Source organism: Poecile atricapillus, chromosome 5 (assembly GCF_030490865.1).
Source record: "Poecile atricapillus isolate bPoeAtr1 chromosome 5, bPoeAtr1.hap1, whole genome shotgun sequence".
Classification (NCBI taxonomy): domain Eukaryota; kingdom Metazoa; phylum Chordata; class Aves; order Passeriformes; family Paridae; genus Poecile; species Poecile atricapillus.
Window position 1 is genome coordinate 11,127,448 of NC_081253.1, and position 25,680 is coordinate 11,153,127.

At 40.6% G+C, this 25,680-nt stretch overlaps 2 protein-coding genes across 2 annotated transcripts in view; one reads left to right on the top strand and one right to left on the bottom strand.

The window, feature by feature from the left end:
- SLC49A4 (solute carrier family 49 member 4) overlaps positions 1–24,425 on the bottom strand; it is a 64,826-nt gene extending 40,401 nt beyond the window's left edge. The window contains exons 1-2 of the mRNA XM_058839266.1: positions 24,092–24,425; positions 4,662–4,755 (exon numbers count right to left, since the gene is read on the bottom strand). Of these exons, the coding sequence (XP_058695249.1) occupies positions 4,662–4,755; positions 24,092–24,425 (428 nt within the window). The remainder of the gene's footprint in view (positions 1–4,661; positions 4,756–24,091) is intronic.
- Positions 24,426–24,538: 113 nt separating this feature from the next.
- HSPBAP1 (HSPB1 associated protein 1) overlaps positions 24,539–25,680 on the top strand; it is a 39,669-nt gene continuing 38,527 nt past the window's right edge. The window contains exon 1 of the mRNA XM_058839265.1: positions 24,539–24,953. Within this exon, the coding sequence (XP_058695248.1) occupies positions 24,539–24,953 (415 nt within the window). The remainder of the gene's footprint in view (positions 24,954–25,680) is intronic.

The following is a 25,680-nucleotide window of genomic DNA, read 5'->3' on the forward strand; positions in this document are numbered from 1 at the left end:
CACAAAACACTCAGCACACTCTGTCCTTATTTCTTACAGGCTGATTTGTCTGCCATCCTCTCCTAACAGACTCGTATCATTCCCTAGAATACTTTAATTCCTCTTCTCCACAGATGCTCCAGTTTGGGTTGTTTGGGGTTTTTTGAGCACACAAGTGTATTCAGTATTACCAAGGACTATGGGAATCCTAGTATGTCTTTCCTTCACTGAAATAACCTCTTCCAAGATGCCCCTTTGCATTTTTTATGCATAAGAATGGCAGCTTATGGCAGCCTTAGGATTAGAAAAGACAAATAATGAGATGATCCCATTAATTCTTTAGGCCTTCAGGGACAGAAAACGGGAAAATGTGGAATTATTAAAGGGTGAGTCTAATAAGAGTAAAATACAAACTAGGGTGCAACTAGCTAATAGAACCAAAATGTACCACAGATGTGCTAAGAGTGTCTCTTCAAATATAGTAAAGGAAAGAGTTCACAACAATATATCTAAGAGTAAGAGAAATACTCAAAATCCTAAGAACCGGTAATATTAACAAAAAGACCTGTTTACAGGATCTACCAGCTACTGCTGTGTCTCCTATAAACAACTGTGTAAACAACCACTCTCTTTCCCCTGTAATTCTCTGTGCTATTTTGCTGGATTCCCAACAACCATTTTAATGGTACTTACTGCCAAGGAGCATCCTCTCACGGCCATAATTCAAGGTCCTCAATAGCTACTTCTCTGTTGTGAAATGTAATGTGAAGGACAAACACTACCAGCCCACAGCATAACAAGTTCTAATAAATTGCTTAATTAATGTGTTCAATACAAATGACAAATTATGTTACATCCTTTACTTCCATGTGTTTAATTATCTTGTCTTTCAAAACATTTTAAGAAGTCTTACATCACACAATCAGTCTAAAAAGCCAAAGATTTATGGCTGTGGGCTGATTCCATCATTTTATTTCCTTCTTTTTCACATGTTTCAGCTTTTTGCCTAGATTTAAGGTGTATGTAAATCTATTCCTAAACACAGAATATGAGGTAAGTATGAAGTGCTATGTGGGAAGAACACAACTCTGATTTAGTTTATAAAAAAATGGCCTCCCAGTAATGTTAATGTTGAGGATAAAATAATCAAGTCCCAGAAGATTCCACTGAAAATACTCAGTGACAAGTAGGTGGCAGAAAGGAAAGAACTGGACAAAAGGAAGGCAAAAAAGCATTAGTGATGTTCTTGTAACCTCCAGGGAAGAGAAGAAGATTCAGCAAAAGGTAAAAATTGATAACATCTTTTTTTCTTTTATATTCCATATGATGTATATTAACCGTGAACTAAAAAAATAGGTGGGGAAAATGAAGTTCCTGTAACATTTAGAAAGGAGTAATGATTTAGGGGTTTATTTTTAGAAGTCAAATTTACTGTCACATGTCTGGCACATCTGACAAACCCAGAAGCGCATGGTACAGAAGAAAAATTCTTTTTAACATCCTTGTCTGTATGATAGACTCCTTAACCTCATAGGTTACTGAGCTGGGGAGGAAAACAGGTAAAAGCATATCTGTACATGAGAAGGGATTTATTAGAACATGTAAAGGATGGATCCTCCATCCGACATGCAAATTCACACTTCAACATTTTCACCATGTGCTCCCACTTCAGCCTGCACTGAATTTATGCAGTTCTGGCTTGGATTTCCAATACAGTTTTAGGTCACACACTGGCAGAGAACAAAAATTCACCATAGAAAATTCACAGCTGCTTCAAGAGACACACTGAAATGTGCAACTTGAATTTTCCCTCATATGCATAGGCATCAAATGTACTGAGAAGAGAGGTTATGGTCCCTGTTTAAAACATGACTCAGAGGACTGGAGATGGTCTTAGTCTGATATTACACACTGCAACCAAAAGAATAATTATGGACTAGAAAGGGACTTAAGAATACACTTGGATATTACAGGTCTGTTTGAGATAAGGAACATAAAGCAGCCAGGATTAAATGTCAGTCTTAACGGTGATTTCCTTATGTCTCTGACTGCTCTGATAGGAGGTGGGCTTTAGTAGCTCTCCTTAATGTTAATCACAAGAGCTTAGGGAGCAGAGACTGCTACAAAGTACAAAACCCCCAATCTAAGCATTACAAACCTCATGAACATTCTTCTAATTTTATGTATATTAACTGACAGAATTGTCTCATGGAAATGTTCAGCATATTCCCACAGATTACTCACAGACTGAAGGAACACACTAAAGCATTTAAGAAATTCCAGTTACACTGGCTTCTAAAATGCTTCCAATTAGCTTGCATGTGATCTTGTCCCTCTGACAGGCTCTGTAACATTCAAATTGTTGTATTAACACATATACACATCTATAATAAGTGCATAATTTGGTGCTCAGCCAGTTGTGGCTAATGCATTAAGCAATAACGCTCATCTAAAAAATATTATTGTATTTGGTATCACACTTCAAATAATGGATGAAAACTGGCCTTAAGCCTTAACCCACAAAACAAGGCAAGTTATGCAGTAAAACATCACATGGTCTGTACAATTATTTACAAAGTCTCAAGAAACTTCACTGAAAACCATTATTTTCCTTCACACAGTTGGCCATAATTAATTCTTGGTAGATTTTTTAAGCAAACTGTGTAAAAGATCAAGCTACTTCCTCATGTAGAGCTACAATTCTTGAAAACTTCTTTTTTGGGAGTAGGATAAGTAGGCAAATTTATCATTTTCAGCTGAAGATGACACATATTTTCACAGCATGAATATGTGAAATTAACCTTTTCCAACAGTATTCTGCTCATACTCTTTTCTTTATTCTCTATATAATTTTCAATAAATTTTAACATCATGTTTTATACATCTCACTCATCCCATATAGAGTCCAAAGCCTTTCTTTGTTCCTTGCATGCTTCTCCTAAATTATGTATTTCATTGTTTTCATAGGCCTGCTTTCTGCAGCTACACTGGAAAACTTTGTTCAAAGATGATAAGAATTTGTGGAAACTGTCCTTCCCACTCCCCAAAGATGCCTCACATCTAAATCTCACTTGGGAATTTTCATACTCTCAGGTATTTACAGTCTTCATCCTTGCTTTGGTAAAGCCTAGGGCTGCACATGTCTTCTGGTATATATCATAAATGAAAAGCTACATGAAACACCACATTTAATTGCATTTAAGCCATCTGTCCCATTTCAAAGCTATTGAGATTTAACCCAAGACTGATGAGAATGAACAAACTGCACTTCAAGCACCCCTTGACATTTTAAGAAAATATGAACCAAGGGTAAAATGAGGACAACTCTTTCTGGCCACCCAAGCAGTGCATTTTCCTCAAAAGGGTCACTGTGAAAGGTAGCACAACACAGTTAGTTCAGTCTACCTTGTTCACAGAGTCCTTGAACTGTCAAAATGGGCAACACTGGGCAACCAACATCAGGAGCACCTTGAGTGTGTTTCCTCGTAGGCTCACTAAGCACTTAAGAACTGAAATTGCACCCCCCCTACCTGACACTCTGCTCTTAGTTGACTTATCAAGGTTTGTTTTACAATTCATGTGTTTTTTACCTTCTCATTTCTCCCTCTGAACCTATTTCTTTGTTTTATCCACAGTACCCAGTCATCAGCTTTTAACATCACACCAAACATTTTCTTTTTCAGCTTAAAAGGTTCTCAAGCTGATTTTCAGGTTAAGCAATACTAAGGGGGAAAAAAAAAAAAATCCCAAACAACTTGCTGAAGTAGTACCAGCACTGTGTGGTAGAATTCAAGCTGATTGGAATTCAAGGGGGAAAAACCCAACCCACATAAAATATTTTATTTGTAAGATCTTTTCTTAGTGTTTACATATTATGCAAGCATAACTAGCAAAGAACCAGTGCTACTGCTTTCTTAAAGTAGCAGGAAAGAGTAGTAATGTCTGCATACTCCCACCTCCTTCACACTCAGAGGGAAAAGAAAGTTAAGTGAACAAGTGATCCATATTCCCTGGCTGTACAAAACAAGCACTACTCCTGTACTTAATCAGGATTCCCAGATTCAGGATATATTGATGGAACAATTATACTGTTTGGTTTGTGGGATTTTTAGGAAGAATTCTGTTTCTATCACAAATTCATAAAGTGCATGTGTACAGCAGACAATCATTTAACTGCAGAAAAAGTACAAGGCCTCTCTGGAACATGGACTGGAAGAGACTACATGAAAAAAGCCATTTTGCACAAATTCATCTGTCTCACGGCATGATCCCATACATTCAATATGAGAAAATGAACTAATTATTTAACATTTGCATACAAATTACTTATTTTGGGGTCTTGAGGCATGGCTCCTTGTGTGATCTTGGGCCAGTTTCTGAATCTTACTAAATCTCCGGTTCCTTATTTGCAAAGCAGATTAATATTAATTATGCAGGATGGGGTGAGATTAAATTAACTCGAGGTTGTAAAGGGCTTTCTGATCTTCAGATACTATGGAGAAGAAGGACTAGAAAAATCCATTTAAGAAGCAAAGAAGCATGTAAACCCATGGCCACACAACAAACATTTGGTACATCAAGTTCATACAGAAAATTTGTACTAACTTTTCTTTGTAGTAGCAGCAAAAATTATATCAGCAGAAAGAATAAAATATGTATATTAAAATAATTAAAACACTTACTTCTTCCTAATTTCTATGTCTGAAACTGGAACACATCTCAGGCCAGCTCCCAACACCATGAGGGATGATGTTAGTAACACTGTTACCCTCAGACCTAAGATGAAAAAACAATAGTATTTTATAAGTTAAATCAGTAATGTTGCAAAAGAAACATTGCTTAAATATATATATCTATATATTTACATGCAGTCTCACAGAAATAACACATAACATATGAAATAACACAGAAATAACACATATTCATATTTCTTTCATATCATAAGCACTTTGGTGCTGATATAAATTCCAGACACATTATGAAATCCTGAGTTATTTCTACACTTATACTCCAAAATTACAAAGGCTTACTCTTGGCATAGTAACACACAGGAGAGTACCCAAAATCTTTACAGACATTCTTGAAAGTGAAAAGTGGTAATAAAAGTATAATCAAAATGTACAATATTCCCTTCAGGATAAGAGGCATCGGGGAACACGCTCAACTGTGTTATCTGAAATCTAAGCAGACGCAAAGAAAAATCTGGACTTGTTCATTCTTCTCCAACCACTTAATGAGCACAGACACAGCACTGTTATTGTTTTCCTTCTTAATGCAGATATGCATTTCATCCCAAAGAAACAACCATTTATTCAGGGGAAAAAAGGTACAAGTATTTTTTGCAGTCCTTGCAATTAGGGCAGATTTTTGCTGCTCTCAGCTCCAATTGTCAGAGGTTGTAAATATTGTACATTAGAAAAAAGCCACAATTTAATGATTCCTTGAATATGTCTTTTCCTCATGTGATTTTCAACTGAGAAGTGCTTAGATTAGAAACAACCTTATCTTCATGCTGCAATTCCTTTTGCCAGCAGTTTGTTTGCTGCTGTAAAGGTGCTTCCATCAGCAGCAGAGAACAATGACAGCTGAGGAGCTTAAATCCAGAATCTTGCAAAACACCAAAATCATAAATACTCACAAATTAGAAACTACAGAGTCCGCCTCTGTGAAGTTTTAAATTTTGAAACAACTTCACAGCAACAAACAGAAAATAAAAGGTTTCCATAGTCTTAGTAGATATAATAAAAATTATTGATGATGACAAACATGTAATACCGCTAACATTTAGTTAAAACTAGTAATTAACCAAAATACAGATGGTAAAAGAACCTGTCCTATGATAAGTCACCTATCAAACAAATTATTTTGATTCTTTCTCAAGCTGCCTATTTTCAGAGGAGTGCTCCATCTGATAGTGACTCCTGTAATCAGTACAATTCAAGCAAAAGTTGCATTAAATATTTTGTCTCCATGTATTTTAGTAAAATGTGATTTTACTGGGTGAGACATAATTTTGCTCATATTGTGAGAGCTCTTAGTGAACCTCACTCATGGGTATGCAACTCCTGGTGCTGGACACTGCACAAACCAAACCAAAGACAAGTTTCTCTATCAATCAGCTTATCCCAAAACAACCCAAATGAAAGTAAGTTAGTAAGTAAAGTTACAGGTTTTCTGAAATGGAAGTGAGACTTCCTTTGGTAAGGCTCAGTCATTAACACAAGGAATGCCAGCTGTGGTGGTGTGACTCCGAAGGGCACCTCACATCCAAAACGCCCTGCAGAAGTATCATCAGTCAAAAATATTTCTTTCCTGGTAGGATTTCCCAATGCCTCCCCCAACTTAGTTGCTTGACTCTGTGCTCAACCAGCAAATGTTGCTGTTAAACTGGTTTTTCAAGTGTTTTCAGAGAGCCCTAAATAAATGCTCATCTAATATGGCTGTTAAAAACCTTCATGTTCCTATGTTTGCTGGGCCACCACAGGTCTTCATGTGACATTTAACTCCACATTACCATACTGCCTGTGCTGGGGTCAATTATGTATATCTGGATTGCATACATGATGCTTTTTCCTTTTCTTCTTCAAAATTAATTTTTGTTAGCACTGCTTTTGTGTATAATGAAAATTTGTATGCAGTAAGGATTGGAATTTTATTGATGGAAAATTGAAATACAAACCTTTCATCTGAAAAACCTGAAGTTTTCCACCAGGAAATGCTATTGAAAATTTTTCAGGAAAGCTCTAGTACAGTACCCACCACCTTATTTTCCATGTAAAGTAGGCTCTTTTTGAACTACATTTCACAAAACACATTACGTTCTGCCTTTCAAGAGACACAAGGACATGGAAGCATGGAAGTGCTGCTCATGGGGTCCCACTTAAAGTGCAACCCAGGGGCAAGCCCAGGACATAGCTGTAAATGAGGAACAGAAATTTAAGTTTAAATCACTATAGGACATAAAATGAGTGATTCTATATTAAAAACTCCTATTTGATTTCTAATTTTTAAGAAGATCCCTAAACCAATATATATACAAATCAAGAAAGTTTTAAATTAAATCTGCACAAAAATTTCCATAAGAAAACCCCCAACATGCAATTTGGTGAAAAATTAATTAGATGCTGAAGTCTGCCTCCAGCCCTAAATTCAAGCTTATCTTTAATGTCAACCTCACATATCAGATAATTTTAAATTAAAATTATCTGTTAAAGCTTCACAATCGTGTATGCCTGATGTCGCCATTCTTTGAAGCCCTAATCTTGAATACTATTTACTGTAAGGTATCTTTTCAAAATGTTTTGATTGCCCAGATTATTCTTTGTCCTTTCTTTCTGTTTCCACCTTAACATGTAAACACAGCCCTGAAAATTCCTTTGGTCCTTCAACATGCTGCATGTTGAAAATTATGACATCAAAGCAAACAAAAGACTGTCAGACAAGCTGCATATTAGGCATTTTCTTTGCTCATTACACAATATGGTTTTACCCTCTAAGCACCTCACCCTGTTATTTTGCTTTACATTTTAATTCTTTTTCATCTTTATTAGAAACCAGTCTTTTTATTTATTTCAGTATTTTTTGTTTTGAATGCTGCAGTTGTTGTTACAGTGAATGTGACATCTTGTATTACTCTAAAAGGTGCACCCCAGAGTGCTTCAGATAGCAACCATGCATCATGGGAACTATAAACCAAAGTAACCAACCAAGCTTGAAAAACAGCCTGTGAACCTTGCAGAAAATTATGTCTCTACTTTAAAATATCTAAGTAATTCACTCAACCAAGAGATTTTGTGTAGATGTAATTAACTTCATTAATTCTACCCTGTAAATGCAAGCAGTAATTGGAAGGAGGGAGGAGGGTATGCTTTCTTAAAATCCATCATTAAGTTTCTATCCCTTTCTGTCAGAGGTTTCTGACACATGGCTGGAAGGGGAAGGGGAAGAAATTCCTATAAACAAGATTTTCTGCCAATAGGTAAAATTTTGGGTTCTTTACACCTTGTCTCTTTAGCTGCTCCTTCCCATCCTGTTCCTGCAGGAGGTTTCTGGGCCCCACAGGTGGCAGTGGCTCTTGAGCTAACTGTGGCCTCATTCAAAACAGCCAGCACTCATTGACAGCAACAGAAAAGTCCAAGCAAGTGGCAGAAATTAAGTCAGTAATAAAAAAGATGTATTAATTATCATTTATGAGTGTAATAGTCGATATTGTTCAACTGTTTAACCCTCCTGTGGCTCATAACACCATCTGCTTTATGACTTCAGCAGTCAATACTGCATTTGCTATTTCATATTTCTTTTTAAAACAACCGTCTCCAAACTCTGGCCACTATTACAGATTTTACAAACTCTCAAACCACAATCCTCCACCACTCACAGCCCAACACAGAGCACAAGCAGAACCCCACCCTGCTGGAACGTGGGAGCAGCAGCTGCCAGCAGCACCCAGCTGCTCTTCAGCTCCCCTGAGCAACATCAAGCAAGAACATCCAGGCCGTGGGTGCTGATTCCCCACAACTCCTCCAGCATGCCTTAGTTTCAAGATACTTTTCAAAGTATATGAAAAGAAAATGCATTCCTCCACGCCCACATTACTGATTTGTAACCCAAAGAGTGAATTTAGCCCAGTTTATTAAGAAAATTAACAAAAGATGCTGTTGTCCTCATTCCAACAAGTTATACATTAGTTTGTCGCTCACAGCAAGATGTTTTGTCAGTAACTTTGTAGTCTGTCACTAACCTGTTCCTGTGCATCTCCCCCCACCTGAGCCCAGCACAGCAGATCCCTCGGCTCTCCACTACTGCGACAGAGCACTGCAAGCAGCCTCTTCTAGCTCAGAGCATCAAACATGGCAGACATTGCTTGAGTTTGGTTTCCCCCCTATAAAGAAGCATTCATCTTAGGGGAAATCCCAACTGGATGGGCAGAACAGACAAGTCTTCACCTTTCTCCTTTTTTTAATACAAGTTTGGCCAGAGGAAAGGTTGCTGGATTCAGCCCTGGCACAAACCACAGTTCCTGCATGTTTCCTTCTAAAAAATTAACCTATAAAAAACAACTTTTACATTTAGGCTCAGTAAGTAAAGTTCCAAGTCTTCCACAATTTTTCTTTGGACATGGAATTGTTTTTATGTCTTGTTAAATGCCCTCCTTATTGCTCAAGCATTATTTTTAAATGGGTTTCTTTGCTGGATCGCAATTCTCTGTTTCATAAGATGGGTCTGCTTTTCACCCATCTTAATATATGCCTACACATTTAGCTATAATTTTAAAAAGGCTTAATTAAACAGCTCCCTTTATTAGGGAATCCTGAAAGCACTGCACACATATGCCAAGCCCCAGAAATCTTTGGATTTTTAACCCAGCATTTCTAGCAAAATTATACTAATAGCTGCAACATTTACTCCCATAACATCAATTATCTTTGTCATGATTAAAATACCAAAAAAAAATTTGCTTTCTACTAAACACAGAGAATAAAACTTGCATTGTGCCTGCTCTTTGCCAAATTGACTACAGTCATTAAGGAGGATAAGTGGCAATTCAGAAGAGGCATCCTTACATCAAGCAATACAATTTTCAAAAGAAAAGAACCTTTTCAATGATATAAAAATACTTCATAGATGAGATGTGGTCCCAGTCTTTCTGCTAACACATGGAATAAACTTGAAAAGTCAGTATATTGGGCCTGCCTCAGATTCCACAAAGGCACTTGATTGCAGAGTGGCATAAATTGTGTCTGGAAACTCAATGGAAAATAAATACATTCTCAAGAACAGCATCAATAAAAACTGGGTACCAAATACAAACACTGCAAGCAAGAAAGAACAACTACCAGGTCATATGTAGCTAATGCAAAATTACAGATATCACAGATCATTCTGAGGTGGAAGGGATCCACAAGGATTGAGTTCAGCTCTTAAGTGAATGGCCCATACAGTGATTGAGCCCACCACCATGATGTTATCAGCACCATAAACACCATGCTCTAATCCTAGTTTGATGGCCAAGATATCAAACATATTAAGAAGCCAAGATATCACTGGTGCTATTAATTGCTGCTTCTATCACTGGGTGCTATTAAGCACAACCTGGACCTTCCTTTCTCCCTGGGTACTTGATGCTGATGCTTCTGTTATTGCCCCATTTCAAACCTCTGTTTTTAAAGTAAGATGAAGCCAAGTGCTTCCATTCATTCCCCTGGCTTTATGTGGCACTACAAATACAGCATCCCAATTTCAACTGGAAAGATTTAGGACCTGAGTACTTTTTTTTCTCATTGAAAAGGAAGCTAACTCCATTTAAACATTCTGCAAGACAGGTGACAGCATCCTTCAGGCATCAAAATATAAGAACCAAGCTCTATCATACAGAACCCATCTAAAATAAATTAAACCCAGCACTACATTTCAAGCCTCAGTCTTGTCTAGGGCACAAGAAGATCTTTTCCTGCACTAATCCACAACACAGTCCAGTTCCATCTTTCAGTGGAGGGTTGCAGGGCAGATTCCACCTGACACCTGATTCCACCTGTCTGATATAAACAGTTGGCAGATTGAGATGCTCAGATGAAATATGTACTAGAAACTTCTTGAAATGTACACATGGGAGGTAATGATCTTCAGAGGGACAATTTCTCTTTATAGTATCTTACAGCTGTTGCAACAGAATCTGTCAGCAATTGCTGCCCAGTTAACAGCAAGGCTATCAGCAGGAGTTTGACATTTCTATACAAACTGATTCACATGCAAAATTTAAATATGAGGAAGCAAACTGTATACAAACACAACAAGTTGAAGTAAAATAGTCCCTGTGATTTGGACAAACTTTTTCATCAGGGTTGGAATTTCAGTAGAGCCAATATCCCAGAAGCGTCATCAACCACGGATGGGGAAAATCCACAAGGAAGGCCCTGCCAAATCAAGAAGACAGATGGGTGCCAACAACCAGATCTGACCCAAAAGATAAAGTCATCTCTGCTGCTAGCACTTGTTGGACAGATATAGCAAGGCTGTGTGCAAACTGAAAGCATGAGGACCAATACACATGATTTCTTTTTTCCAGTGTACTTCTCAGATGAAGAACATGCACTCAGCATAAACATCATCATGTGCATCCTTGTAAGGAGAATATCCCTCCCAAATTCTGAAGTTAGTTAAGAGTTTTGTAAAAAAACACAATATAGCTCAGAGACTCAAAGCACAAAATTTAGCCAGTCTAGTGTTTCACTGATGACGCTCATCTTGAGGGAAATGACTGAACGCGTATAACCACTAAAACAGATATGGAAGCTGACAGAACGTAATTGTGAGAAACAAAACTAAAGAGAATACAACTGAGAGTTATTATGACAATCACACAACCACTCCACAATTCCTGAGCTGCTGCATCTTTTTTTATATGCACCCTGACTTTAAAGAAACCAAGACACACACACACTCTAATTACACACGTCTCGCTTCTGGTTTGTATTGTAAATACTATTCCTGTCTTAAGTTATTTTTATTCTTCTCCACACACACCCCTCACCAACGTTCATTAAAGCATATTAATGTCCTTATTGTTCTGTTTATTCTAGGTATAAAAACTTGACTGCACCTGTTAGAAAGAACAAGTTAAAACAACCTCATCAAAAGGCTGCAGGGTGCTTTTATCTCATTTGCATGGATGAAGCCAAGCCCATATGAACAGTGGACCTACACTGTATGTAACATTTTCCCAGCATTTCGGCAAACAGAATCTCTAAAAATATGTAAAGGAGAGTACCACTTAATTCTCCTGCTCTATACTCCTCTAGTCCTACAGACTTAATGACCCAAAATCTTTACAGAGTTGGCTCCACTACCACAGATTTAACCACAGCTGGTGACCCACTACACCTGTAAATACAAAGCAAGTATTTCAGAGTTTGTGCAGCGATTTAAAAGTCTGCTACTGTAAATAAAATAGTCCTGTTTTTAAGAACTGAACTGGCTTAATCTAAGCTTTTGGATACACAAAAAGGTAACTTACAAGCTTACATGTTCCTTTCACATGGCAGTGAAGGACTTTGAAGCATCCTAACAGTTTAACATCAACAATGGGAAAAAATGGCAAAATATGTAAATTAGAAATCTGCATTGCAAGTTTATACAAGTGTTGCAAATTCTATTCAGCATGTCAGAGACTGACATTTTGCCTGAACAGATAAACAAAGTGCTGAGCTGAATGGTATTTGCCTGAAGATCAAAATGATGATTTCAGAATCAGTTTTAGACCCTTTACTAGAGAATATCTCCTATTCTTTAATAATATGTTTCTTGGTTTCAAAGGAGACCAATTATTTTAGCCAATTACTGTTATTATACATTTTACCGCAGAAAGCATCCATTTTATCTGCAACTAATCCAAGTGCAATGAACCTCTCTTAATGCTTGCAGAGCATCTGAGAGAAGAGAGCACTGGCCTGGGGCAGCAGGACCTGCATCTCTCAACATGAAATTGGGCAGGTCACTTCTCTTTTGCTTCCCTTTTCTCATTTTCCCCTGTCCTCTCTGCCTTGTTTATTCAGGCTATGAACACAATGAAATAGGAGTCAGTCTCACCATTAGCATTAGAAAGTCTGTTAAATCAGGTTTTCTCTTCACCTGAGGTGAGTGCAGTGCCTGGATACAACAAAAAAGAGGTATTTAAGTATTTCCTAAGTCTGTGACGATAACAAACACTTGTATGAATTGTTCTTTCTTCTCTTACCACAGGTAGGTGCTTTCTACTCTCAACACCAGTATCTAATAAAACATGAAAATTCAGGTGAATCATTGAATCCACCTTTTTCCATTTGATAAAATTAAACCTACATAATGGCACATGCTAGTGTGTACACAGAGAGACATCGCAGAGCAATTGACAAAAATGGCCAGTAATACAGCTGGGGGCTAAGCCTCCTCACTAATTCTGAACCTAAAGAAAGTTGACAGAAAGTATAGGACAAGAAGCCTTCGCTCTAGCTCTCCTGAATGAATACCAACAACCTAAGTGCTTACAGCACCACACAAGGGGAAAGAAACACTGTCTTTTCTCTTTCCACTCTTTTCAAGGATTCCCAATTGCACAGCAGGCTCAATTACCACACCATTAACTACAGAGCCTTACCTGCGGCAAGAGAGAGCAAAAACAATCCCTCTTACACCCATCTACCAGGGAAGGTGCTCTGCTGTTAGTACATGCTCACACCACTCAACGGTGCAGGAAATTCTTCTTTTTAAGAAGTACAGAGGTATTTTGCTTTGCCTCAACAGAGTATCAGGAAGCAACCGTGCAGCAAGGATTGGCAGCTACATTAAATACTGCTTAGTGCAACTGCTAAGCAGGACACTAAGTGCAAGTTTCTCCTTTTTATTATCCCTGCTGTGAATGGGGGAAATAAAGAGCTCCAAGCGCTTCACTGATGTAATACCCATGCAGGTCTTGTGACTTATATGAAAGGTCACTGGAGTGAGCTTTCAAATTTTCTCTGTGTGAACAGTTTCAGTGTTACTTTAACATTCAAATGCATCAGGCACTATTTAGGGTACATAGTTCATTCTAAAAGACATCTTTTGCAGTACTATAATGAGTCCTAAACCCATCATATTTTTTAAGGGTCCTGATCAATTCTTTAGGTTCATGTGATTAATTAAAATTATAACACCACCACCTTTCTCAAGTATTTAAAAGGGATGGCTCTCATCAACAAATAAAGAAGTAAAACAAAAAGGTTTCTAACCGTGGTTATACTTGATGTCCTGTATTCCAGAAAAACACCAGTACTCTTTGCAAAAAGCAGAAGACCTCTCACTTTCAAAACACATCACTCCCTCTCGCTGAGTCACAGATCTCCATCTCTAAAAACAGGAAAAATCTAAAAAACCCTCTCAACTAAAAATCTGCATGAGAAAGCTTAATTTACAGCTTTTGAGGAAGTTGGAGCATTGTTCACAAGCTCCTGCAGCACAATTACAGCTACAGCACAGCTACAGAGCTAAAATAGCACATGCACGCAAGAAGCACTAAAAAACCAAAGTTATGGCAGGAAGTGATGGAATAGCTCTGAATGTCACCACTGAGAGAAAGGCAGGGCAAGCCACAATTTCCCTGGTGGTGGGAATATATAATAATATAATTTTAACTAAAAAAATTCTTAAAGAATTTTTTATCAGGTCTTCGGTCTGCTCAGTTAAGGCTATACCACACTGCCAGTGGAAGAATTCAAATACTCTCCAAGAAAATTTCTGAAATTAAACAGTTGCCAAAACACTGTATTTCTTCAATTTACTTTTCCGCTTCAGTAACCACGCTTTTGGGGGTTTGGGTGTTTTTTTAACAAATATTTTATATAAACCAAGTATTTTTATTTGACAATGTCAGACTACAAATTTTCACAACAGGGAAGATTATTTCAGGACCTGTGTTATGCAGTTTCATCAGTCTGAAAAGGCAAGCAAATCCCCCTGATTTACATGGCTCTTTTCCCACAAGTAAGGCATTTCTTACAAGAAGAAAAAAACCACAGGTGAAAAATCAGCAATCCAGAAAATATCCAAACTTTATTAATGAGTAGTAATCTCATTTTTGTCTTTGATTCAGACTTGTTTGATTCAGACTCCTAAAATGTAACATGAAACTAACTCCTATAAACAACATCTGCTGAAAATAATGAATAAAAATTACTTTGTTTATGCAGTTCTGTAATGCTTTTACTAGAATTCAGAAATCAGTAAAGTGGGGTTAGTTCAGCATTGCCAAGTGAAAACAGTCTTCCTTTGTTCATACTGAGTTTCTTCTGATAGGGAAAATAAATATCATGTTAATTCTTTGAAGAAAAGACTCAGTTTTCTTTAAAGGAAATGGATTCAGCTTTTGCAGAACAACAGCTGATCTACTCTTTTTCTCTTTAATAGAATTCTAAACTAATAGCTCAGAATTATAAATACTGTGTAAACATACAGTTAGCAAAATGAATGCAATACAACCTTCCTAAGTACTTTACTACTTCTATAATGAAAAGCTATAAGAAAGCCCAGGGGACTTTGATAATAGAGAAACTATTGCTGTCATTCACATTTAGAAGTTCGTACCAGCCACCTTTATGTAGCATGGCTGCCACACTATTAAAAACTCCCAGAAGAAAGGAGACTGGAAAATTTCTATGGTTTTAAAATGCAGCAAGGCAGTGCAAAACAAAACAGTATTTTAGCACTTTTTGTCTCATTCCACAAGGCTTTCCAGAAGGGGGGAGTTACCAGCCAGAGGGACCACATCCTCTTCTGCATCCCAGTGGTGCCTCCATCACGAGGCCAGACACCCATCACCACCAAAGCCACACAAGAAGGAACAGCCGCCCTGCTCTGCGTCAGTAGCGCCCGGAGAGTCCCGCAGGGAGCAGGCGGCTGTGGCCCACCACACCTCAGGGGAGGCAGGGCTGAAGGGATGGCAAACTCACCCTCTGGCTGACAAAACAGTGCCAGGCAGAGTTCAGAGGTTTGGTTGTGAAGAGGTAAAACACCAGGATATTGCTGGAGATAAGAAAAGGCAAAAAGGTCAATTGTGTCCCAAGAGATTCCCAGCTCCTGGTTTTAAAAGCGCCTCTCAAGACAGCTCACAAAAGCCATGCTGCTGACCTACACTGCTGTGCAGGCATCTGCCCACTCCCCATTTGCTGCTGGCTACATCAGTCCCATTTCCTACTGCTCCTCACAGTATCCATTTCCTTGTCCCTCCTACTCAACTTGTTCCTTCACCTTTCCCACTCCCAGCACTTCTTGCCCTCTGGCTCCAGGTCTTATTTCTGCATCTGTGCCTCCCATACCTCACCCACTACCTTGCATCCAACCTCTCCTACTCCTCAACAAACCAAGAGGAGTGAAGAACAGAGGAAAATAGGACGGCAAGATGGGCATACCACAAGACAGGTGAGGCAGGAAGTAGAGAAGAAGCAGATTATAAAGAACTTGGGTCAAGAGAAGGTCATGAGGAGTAGTAAAACCGTGAGCAAACATGGGACGTATCAGCACACAGCTGCCCTGGTATTACGCCCTCTGTAGTCAACTTCTAAAAGCTACTGTTGACAAAGTATCTTCCTATCTGGACCTGTGTCCTGAACCAGTTGAAGGATGCTTCAGTGCTTTAACTCTACAGCTGCATAAGAAAAGCAAGGGATCATATTTGACACTAGTAAATTATTTCCCTATTCATTAATTTCCCAACATCAAGGTATATCAAGTTACATACAGAATCACAGAATTGTTATATTTGGAAGGGGTCTCTGGAGATCCTCTAGTCCAACCCCTCTGTCAAGGCCGAGGGTTACCCAGAGCAGGTTACACAGGAATCCATCAAGATGAATTTTGAGTGTCTCCAGAGAAGAGACATGACTCCAGGACCTCCCTGGGCAGCATGCTCCAGTGCTCTGCCATCCACAACATAAAGTTCTTCCTCACACTGAGGTCAAACTCCTTTTGTTTTAGTTTATGGTCATCATCCCATGCTCACTGCTTGTATGTGCAGTGCACCAAAGTCCAAGAGCATTATCCCCAGATAACATGGCCATTACCATTGTCACATGAGCTATATGCAAATACATTTATTTTACTTCTCACCACTGAAAAGTTCTTTCAAATCAAGCATGCAGCTTCCTGATATGCTTCGTCACGTGGTGCTTAAACAGCTGTCCCAGTACCCAAACACTGCTGCAAAGAGCTGTGTAAAGAGTGCAAAGGGCACGGCTGCTGCGCAGGAGAGCAGCATAAAGAGAACGTATGGAAACATGGCAGGAATCAGAGCTGGGGTGAAATCCCACCCAACAGAAAGACCCAGCTCCAGCAGAGGGTATCCACCTGCAGCCATGACTGATGCTTTTCAACTCAACCTGGCTAGCAATGCTGTGATGAACCACAGCAGTATCAAGTTAATACAACTCACAAACTCCTAATGAAACTACACTACATTGCTGTTTATCAAGTCACTGGGTATCAAGTGGTCTTTTGCAGAATGCCTGACTCCAAGGAGGGTGGACCAATCAATTCTCTAATGAGTCCTCACTTCTGGAAGCACTTGCACAAACACTCTGTGGACATTCATGTAGCCACAGTATATAAAATTAAGCAACAAAAGCCAAGTTTGGTTCAGTCGCATTTTTTATTTTCTTCCGATGATATAGAGGAAAAGTATGTCTATACAAATATGCACACCAAGCTGATCAAATACCTGCTCTCATGGGATATACCTATATTCAGCTCTCTAATTGCTTCTTTCATCTCTCCACATGAAAAGCAACACTTCATCTCATTTCTTCCAAGATTTGTTAGCTTAGGAAAATTAATCCCTTTCACAGGATTTGATAGGTGTGGATCAGTATCACTTACAAGATAATGAAATACACATCATTAATAGCATGCAGTAGCTATCTACAGGATGAGACAGACTGCAGAAAAGCAGGCATTTTACTTCAAACTTTTTTTGTATTTGGTTCAAGTGCATCAACCACTTGCATTTTCACCAAATGCATACACCTTTCACTTCTTATCAGATAAGGCATTCTCCTTCTGCTCCTTTCTTAGCTGAAGCCCTAAGTTCACATTTAACTTTCATTCAATCCAAAAGAGCTTCTTGCTGCTCTTCTTGGAGTTAAAACCTTTGCCATTTGTAAGATACATGAAGGTCATAATAGCCTGAAAAACTTTAAGGATCACCAAAGGACTTTGCCCATTATGGCAAACTGTATAAAGAAGTAACTCTTCATCTGTGACCACCAAGTTCTCCATCCTGCCCTTCCCCCTTGAAAATGACTCCACGAATTCCTGGAAATTTGGACAGTAAGTTATGCAACCTGACTGGACCCTGAGATAAGATAAAGGTGGTACTATTTTCCGACTATCTCAGACTAGAAAGAGAAAAAGCAAGCTGGGGGAGCACTGGTAATAAACACAAAGAATCCACACTGAAAACCAACACAGCAACTGAGCTGAAAATCAGCTCTGACTGGGTCCAGCAGGTGGAGGCCATAGCCCAACCACTTAAGATGGGAAGCCCACCAACTCAAAAGAAGAGAAAGACTGATCATGGGACTAATTAGCATTGGAAGAGAGGGAATCATTTAACCAACAGAATAAAAGTACTGTGTAGCCAAATTAACTGATTCCTTTGTTTGATAAAATGTATAAATGGTGAAAGTCTGGAGTGACCTCTGGCTCCCACCACTGAGAAGACAAGAAGAGGACCAACTGGATGTTGTCTGCATCTGTGGGTGGTGATACCTTTCTACTTAATCTGTTACTCCCTTTCTTCTTTTTTTCTTATTTCTCTCATTCTACCCCAGATTTACCATTAAATAAAATCCATACTATGGACTTGGACATACGGTCTAGTCTGTACCTTAATTTGGGCAGAGGCATCTCTCTAATAATCATAATTACTGGATCTTAACACCATAAATACTAAGTAGAATCAGCTGTTTATTATGAGGCTACTCTTTAATCTCTGCATCACACTTTCCTTTCTCACCTGTTCCCTTGCCATTCTTACTCACATTTTTGGATCTGTAAGTTTTCCATGGCTACTTCTTGTAGGCCTACCAAATTCAGAATGCCTAAAAACTTCTACTGCTGAAATGTGTAAATCCTTTTGGCTTGATGTCACTAAATTAAAGTCTTACAGTCTTATGCTAAGTCTTATCCCAGATGTTTTTAGCTGAGGCTCACAATTGAACTTAGCACATGAATTATGAAATTGGTCATTTTGAAATACTGGGCACTCATCCTGCAGTCATGAATCTGAGATAAGAAAAGTCTGTTTCTTAGACCACAACAAAAAGGAGATGAAAATGCATTTCTCTGCCAAAGGTGAAAATTCTCAGACCTTCCAAGTTCACAAGTCACCTCTTTTGTCCTTCTGTTAAGCACCTGTGACATGACAGAACTATGAATACTTCCATCAAAATCTCGCGTTTCCTTGTGAGTGCCACCATGGAAAGTACTTCACGTAATCTATCGATATCAACAATGGAACTTATCAGCAACTACACTTGTAGCAATTCTTCTAACTTATTAGTAACATGCTCCAATTCATACTTACATTGTCCAAAAGCCTGAATGACAAAGAAGCACTCTGAAATGCCAAGCACAATGGAAACACTTAAAATCTTTCCCACCTGCTGGATTCACTTGGCCATTCATGTTTTCACCGACTTCTAGAACAACAACCTGCTTCCTCTCTATACTCACTTTCACATCTCTCAAAATAAACCCAAAGGCATTTCACAAACATCTCCTAGACTAAAATCTCAGGAGAAAACAAGTTTACTTGGAGTCACCTTCCTTCTGTCCCAGAGACCCTGTATGTGAGGTAGAGGTATCCAAAGGTCCCCTGAAAGCAAAACCAGCATATGCACGCAGCACCAAGTGACAATCCAGGAACTCCAAACATGAAAGCTGCCATGCACAATTCAGTTTATACATCATGTGTAGTTTATTTTATATAGAGAACAGTTATTAAGACATTTTTATATTAGTAAGATCCGATTTCGTACTTGCACTCAATATTCATGGCAATTTTGTCAGACTGCATTAAAAGATTTAATCTCAGAATTCCCAGGTGGAAGAGAAAGAACTATCAAATGTCTCAGAGAAGGAAACCAAGACACATGATTTAGCAGACAGCAATAAAATAGGGAGTTTGGTATTCAGGAAAGGACTAACTACTCTTACAAATAAAAACTTTCATAGTGTCAATGGACAAGCCAATCTTGATTAAAACCAGAATCTGATTATAGAAGTTTTCTCTCTACTTCATAATGTGATCACTGGAATAACATTGCTGTGTAAATTTAATTTCAGCAAAATAAAAGTTACTAAAATTGTCTGTGCAACCCACATAAATATATAATTTTATAAAAAAGGACCAAGAAATAGATTACATTCCACTTTTACAAGTAATATGTCTCATCTTCAAATTCAATATAAAACTGTTCACTGTATTTCAAAAATTAATGAAAAATAACACCATTCTACTCAATTTGTTTAATGTAAACTATCATAAAATATTTCATTCTTCATTGCCTCTTCTTGCTTATATGGGAACATAATGAAACTGACATATATTGCTTCTAGGTCTCATCTTGTAACTAGGAGTTTAATAAAACCCCCTTGGTGAACCAGATCCAGGGAAGTATGTAAGCCCTTGATTTCAAGTTAGATATATAAACATCCTAACAATCCTGTGTGCTTGTATTTACAGTTTTCAGGAAATGAAACACTCAAGGCACAAAATGTACATAAACACTCAAGCATCATGTGACAAATTGTAGCTAATTTTAATCATGTAAACAACAAGGGTCCATCCAATAGCACACTGAAGTAATTTCCCATTTAATTTCAGTCTTATTAAATCTCTAAAGATAATTGGAATTTAAACAGGGACTCTCTAAGAGTTTTTATTGCTAAAGAAAATGCACCAAATAAGACACAGTGTAGCTCCATGGCATCCTCAATCTTTTCACCTTTCTTCACTAAGAAACCAAACAAGACAACACTTCTAATCCTACGCACAGAAAAGGGTTTTTAAACCCACCCAAAATGACACATACTCAAAAATGACATATGCAAATATAGTTACTGATTTTCAACATGCACTCATCCCAGAACACGAGTAAGAAATGTGACCAATGCTGCCATTGGCCTTATACAGAACTCAGCCAAGGAGCATGAAAACTCCCAAGGGTTCCCAAGGGCTGGCACAAGTCTCCATTAGGCAGAGGAAGCTGGGAGACAGGATCAGAGCTCACTCCCCAAAGAACTTTCAGCTGTGATATATGAACCTCACTATGTATCTAAAAATCAATGTATTTTTGAGAGGACAAGAGCTCAGCAACAATACAAAGTAGCTTTCAATGTACACAGCTTACAGACATACTGGCTAAATCAAGGCTTCTTCCAGCACCTCAAAGACCCTTTAACATATTGTTGAACACCCTTCAAAAATGTCTTCTCTGAGTCTGTTCAGATCTTCAAGTAAGATACTCTTTGTGAAGCCTTGCGAAGACCATCACTACCTTCCTGATGAAAAACCATCCTCGACTTCATAAAAAACATGATATCCCTATAGATCCATAGAAAAACAGGCTTAAGTCAACCAAGACTTTTTGTCACACTGCTTCTGACACCAAGACCCCTTCTGGGTCATCCTCTGGGGAGGCATACAGTTGCCAGTAGTATTCCCCAGGGTACCATCTATACATCCTTCCCAGTCCACATATTCCTGCCATTCCCTAATTGTCTTGCTTGGGTTGGCTGCAACCAGACCTTCAGAAAGAATCTGGGAGATAGCCTCAGCAGGCCAGAAGGAAAAAGGTCACAAAGACCAAGAAACCTTTTGAGGTTAGAAAACCAAAAAAATTATAATTCTTCCCTCCTAGAACCCTTCTGTAAAGAACTGAAGAACAGAGCTTATTTAGCACACCTTTCACTAAAAATAAACACTGCTGTTGTCTCTTTTCAGAGGACCCCACGCCCCTCTGAGAAGCTATAATGGAACTGGATCGTGGAATCCAAGAAATGCTTCTTGTAACTATTAACATGCTTATTAATGAATATTTATATCCATGAATATTTATTGTTTCAACTTCCAATTAGTTAAGAAGCAAAAAAAACCAAACCTGACCAAACTTTTACAGCCAGCACTGAAATAAGGAGCAGGTACATAAGATGCACAACAGTAGTACGGTATGGATACAGATTTATGCAAAGAACTTTTATGTAAAGAACTACTGTGCTGCAATGAACAACTGAAAACCAGAAAGACCAATACTTCTGAACTTCTTCTGAAGCATCATAACACAAAATCAGACTTAAGTGACAGCAGGCAGCTACTTATCAGTTAGATTTACCTCTGACTGTGAACTATAGGAGTATGTAACAGCACAATCTCCTCTCAAATTCTGACATGCCTCATCTACAGTGTCATACTTCTGATACTTGCCAGGTTTTACATGTTGACACTTCACAGATACATTTTTTCCTGACAGCTCCTTTACTAGCCAACTCCAGTGACAGATGATTGAAGTCAAAGAGTAAACGGTGTAGCTCCTCCAGAGTAAATCTGGTGTAACAGCAAGCGAAATACTGTCCTTGCAAGATCAGATTCCACCAACTTTACAGTTTCAAAACAATAGCATCAAATCCTCCTGGAACACGTGTACTGCAAAGAACAGGTCACTCTTCACAACATGCCTCCAGTGGAAGTGTGCCCCATGGCTGACTCAGGGCTCAGCAGGTCTCCTCTCTGCTCCATGATGAACCAAGTGGTAGGACTCCACCATCACTTCCAAAGTAAACAGCACCACATTGTCTGTGGGAATCACCCAGACTCAGAAAACAGCATGAAACAAATATCAGAAAACAATCAGGGCCCTCACAAAATCTGCTGGAAAGAACTTGCTCCAGTGCCCATATGTACTCCTTACACACACAGCCGAATGAGCTGAGATGCTCTATTCAGGTTACCTACCAACATTCTCTCAATAAGGAAAGCAAGAAACCAACAGCAATGGGGCTGTTCATATCTGCACCTCCAATGAACATAGGAATTGAAAAAAACAAACAAGCAAACAAACAAAAAAAAAAAACAACAACAAAAAACACCAATCTCCAAAGCAATCAGTTAAGGAAATGAGAAAAAGACCTGTATACACACTCTCATCAAAACAACCTATACGAGAAACCAAGAAATCCCACAACTACACTACTAGTCACATTATAAAAGAATAAAATACTGAAGTTTCTTTTCCCATGAGTTACTTCAAAACTTTTCCAGTATTATTTTGCATTGCTCAGGATCAACTTCATAGAAAACACAGAAATAAAAACACAGACTCAGCTCTCTAAGCACAGGTTCACATTTACCTTTATTTCCTTCACGCCATGAGAAGTCAGTCTTCACTGTACAAACCAGAATAACTTACTTTAATTTTAAGATAATTAACAACACTATTATGTATCAGTCAAGACAGATATTGCCAACTCAAGTCTAAACTGCTTGAGAGAAGACTGGATATACAGCCCCCATGGACTCATTTCAAGAATGTACTTTCAGCCCAGTATATTTTATTCCCTCAATGCCTCTTCCATTTTAGGAAAAGCAATTCCAATTTTGAGGCCTTCTCAAATACAACTTTTCTCCCTGCCTGCTTTCACTTTTCCTTCCTCTTCCCCCTCCCACAAATGAGCAATTAATTCCTAAATAAATGGAATAAGTAGCACTTAGGATCAAGAGCCACAAGGGTCCACTGGCGCCTATCTCCTGTTTAGAGGTCTGTTTAAACAGGAATTAAAAGAAATCCCTTCGGTGGATTTAGGCCCAAAAGCTGAAATCTGCAAACATAGGTTGACCTCTCTGGAATGGTCCCCTGGGTGACCACAGAGGAACCACATGGACCCTGGAGAAGCTCTCCAGAGACAAACACCACTTTTATAAGTTTGATACAGAGATATAACAGCCTAAACACAAATTAGGAAACTCTCCCCTGTACTTCGAAACACCGAAGCACAACTTCTCTGTGTTCCCTGTCTTTATATCTCCCTAGCACAAGGAAAAGAAAACCACAGACTTCATGTCCAGCCTGCTTTTAAAAATGAAGAACTTGTTTCACGATGCAATGGCCACCCTAAGCAATGACATTACTTGATCCAAGCATCAGCGCGTGTTTGGTAACCAGAAATCGCGACCATGTCCAGGTCAAACAGCAGGACGGCAATGCCGGACTGGAGCACACTCCTCCAGACCCACACCTCACCTGCGACGTCAGATGCCCTAATTCTGCTTAGCTAAAGTATCTTCCTTGTGAATGGACTTTGATGTGCCTTCGTTTGGGCACAGTACTGAAAACAGCAGTCATGATGCCTTTTAGTGTATTAGTCAACCCTTTTAAGGCCAAGGCCACTGGGCTCGAGTGTCCCCGGTCTGGCAGCGTCCCCTTCACCGGCCACAGGACCGCGGCGTCGGGGGACACGGCCACGGCGTCCCCGCCTGGCCCGGGGGAAGCCACAGGAGCGGGTCGGGGACTCCCGAAACCCCGGCCCCGCCGCCCCCGGCCCCGCTCACCCTTCTTGTCCATGAGCCACATGAAGAAGAAGCAGGGCGCGAAGCCGATGGGCCCCCAGAAGACGAGCAGGGCGATGTCCCAGCCGCTGAAGCCGAAGGCCAGGCGGGCCGAGTTCTGGATAGGGCCCCAGGTGTTCCACACCAGGCCCTGCGCGAAGCCCAGCAGCGAGAACAGCAGCAGCACCAGCCACCGTCGCCCGTACACACGGCCCGACAGCGGCGGCAGCCGCCCCGCCGGGCCCCCCGCCGGCCCCCGCGGCTGCGGCCGCGGCTGCTGCGGTGGCGGCGGCAGGAGGGGCCGCCGCTCCTCCGCGCTGCTCCAGCCCAAGCCCATCTGCGGGGGCGCTGCCGGGGGTCCGCAGGGGAGGAGGGCACGGGGCCGGGGGAAGGGACAACCACACTTCAGCCCCCGAGCGCGGCAGCGCTGCCCCGGCCCGGCACTGCCGCATGCGCGGTCGGGAAGGGCCGGCAGCCGCCTCCTTCCTCCGCCGGCGAGGGGAGGAGGAAACCGGAGCCGCGGAGGAGAGCCGAGCCCGCCGCCCGCGGGAAGGGAGCCGCACCGGCGGCCAGCGGGGGCGTGCGGGACGGGGAAGGCACCGGGCCACCGCCCCGCGGGGAGCGGGGGAGAGGAGCCCGGGGCAGGTGAGCGGCGGCCCGCAGGCGCAGCCGCCCGGGTGCCACCGGCAGGGCCGGGGAGCTCCGGCCGTCACGCTGCCACCCGGCTCCGCCCCGCCGCGGCGCCCGGGCCGCGCTGCCCCTTCCGCCGCCGAAGGCGGTGCCGAACGAGGCCCGCCCGAGCCGCCCCGCAGGCAGAGCCGCTGGAGCATGGCCGGGGCGCGGAGCTGCCGTCCCCCCGTGCCGGGTAGGTGCCCTTCGACCCGGGCCGCCCCGGGTCTCAGCGCGGCTCGGCTCCAGGCCCGGGCCGAGGGCGAACACGGGGAGAGCCAAGCGGCGGCTGAAGCGGGGCCGTGACCGGGCCCGCCGAGGTTCTCCGTCAGCTCCGACACGTCCCTCTCGGCCGTGGGCCCCTCACCGCAGTGTGGTACCTTCGCGCAGGGAGGTGCTGCAGCAGGGCATCCCTCGGGTATCGATCCTTCTAAAGCGAGAAGGAAATCGTGTTGCTTTGGTGGATACAAATCAACCATGGTCCGAATTGTGAGGAAAAAAAATAGCAGGGTTCAGATACAATATGCACTGAAATTCATTTTGAAATTATTCGCGTGAATATGCTATCATGTGGGAAACGCTATGCTCATTAGTATTATCATTTAAAGAGATTGAAGTATATATTCATTAGACTAGGTTATGTGAGAGTTTGTCTGTATATCAACCATCTGCACTTGTCATAAAATTAATGGCTCGTATGCTGCACAGTGCTTCATCTTCCCTAAAATATTGGGTATTTCAGTGTGGCTTGATTAGGCATTCTGTCACAAAGTCTGGAAGTTGGCTTGATAAATGCCCCATTAAATGGGGAGAGCTGAACGGTGGGATCTCCACAGACTGGTTTCAGGTCCAGTGTCAGTGTCATAACTGTTGATGTTCTGGGCAGTGCACAGCTGAATTTCACACGCGGCCCTCATCCCACA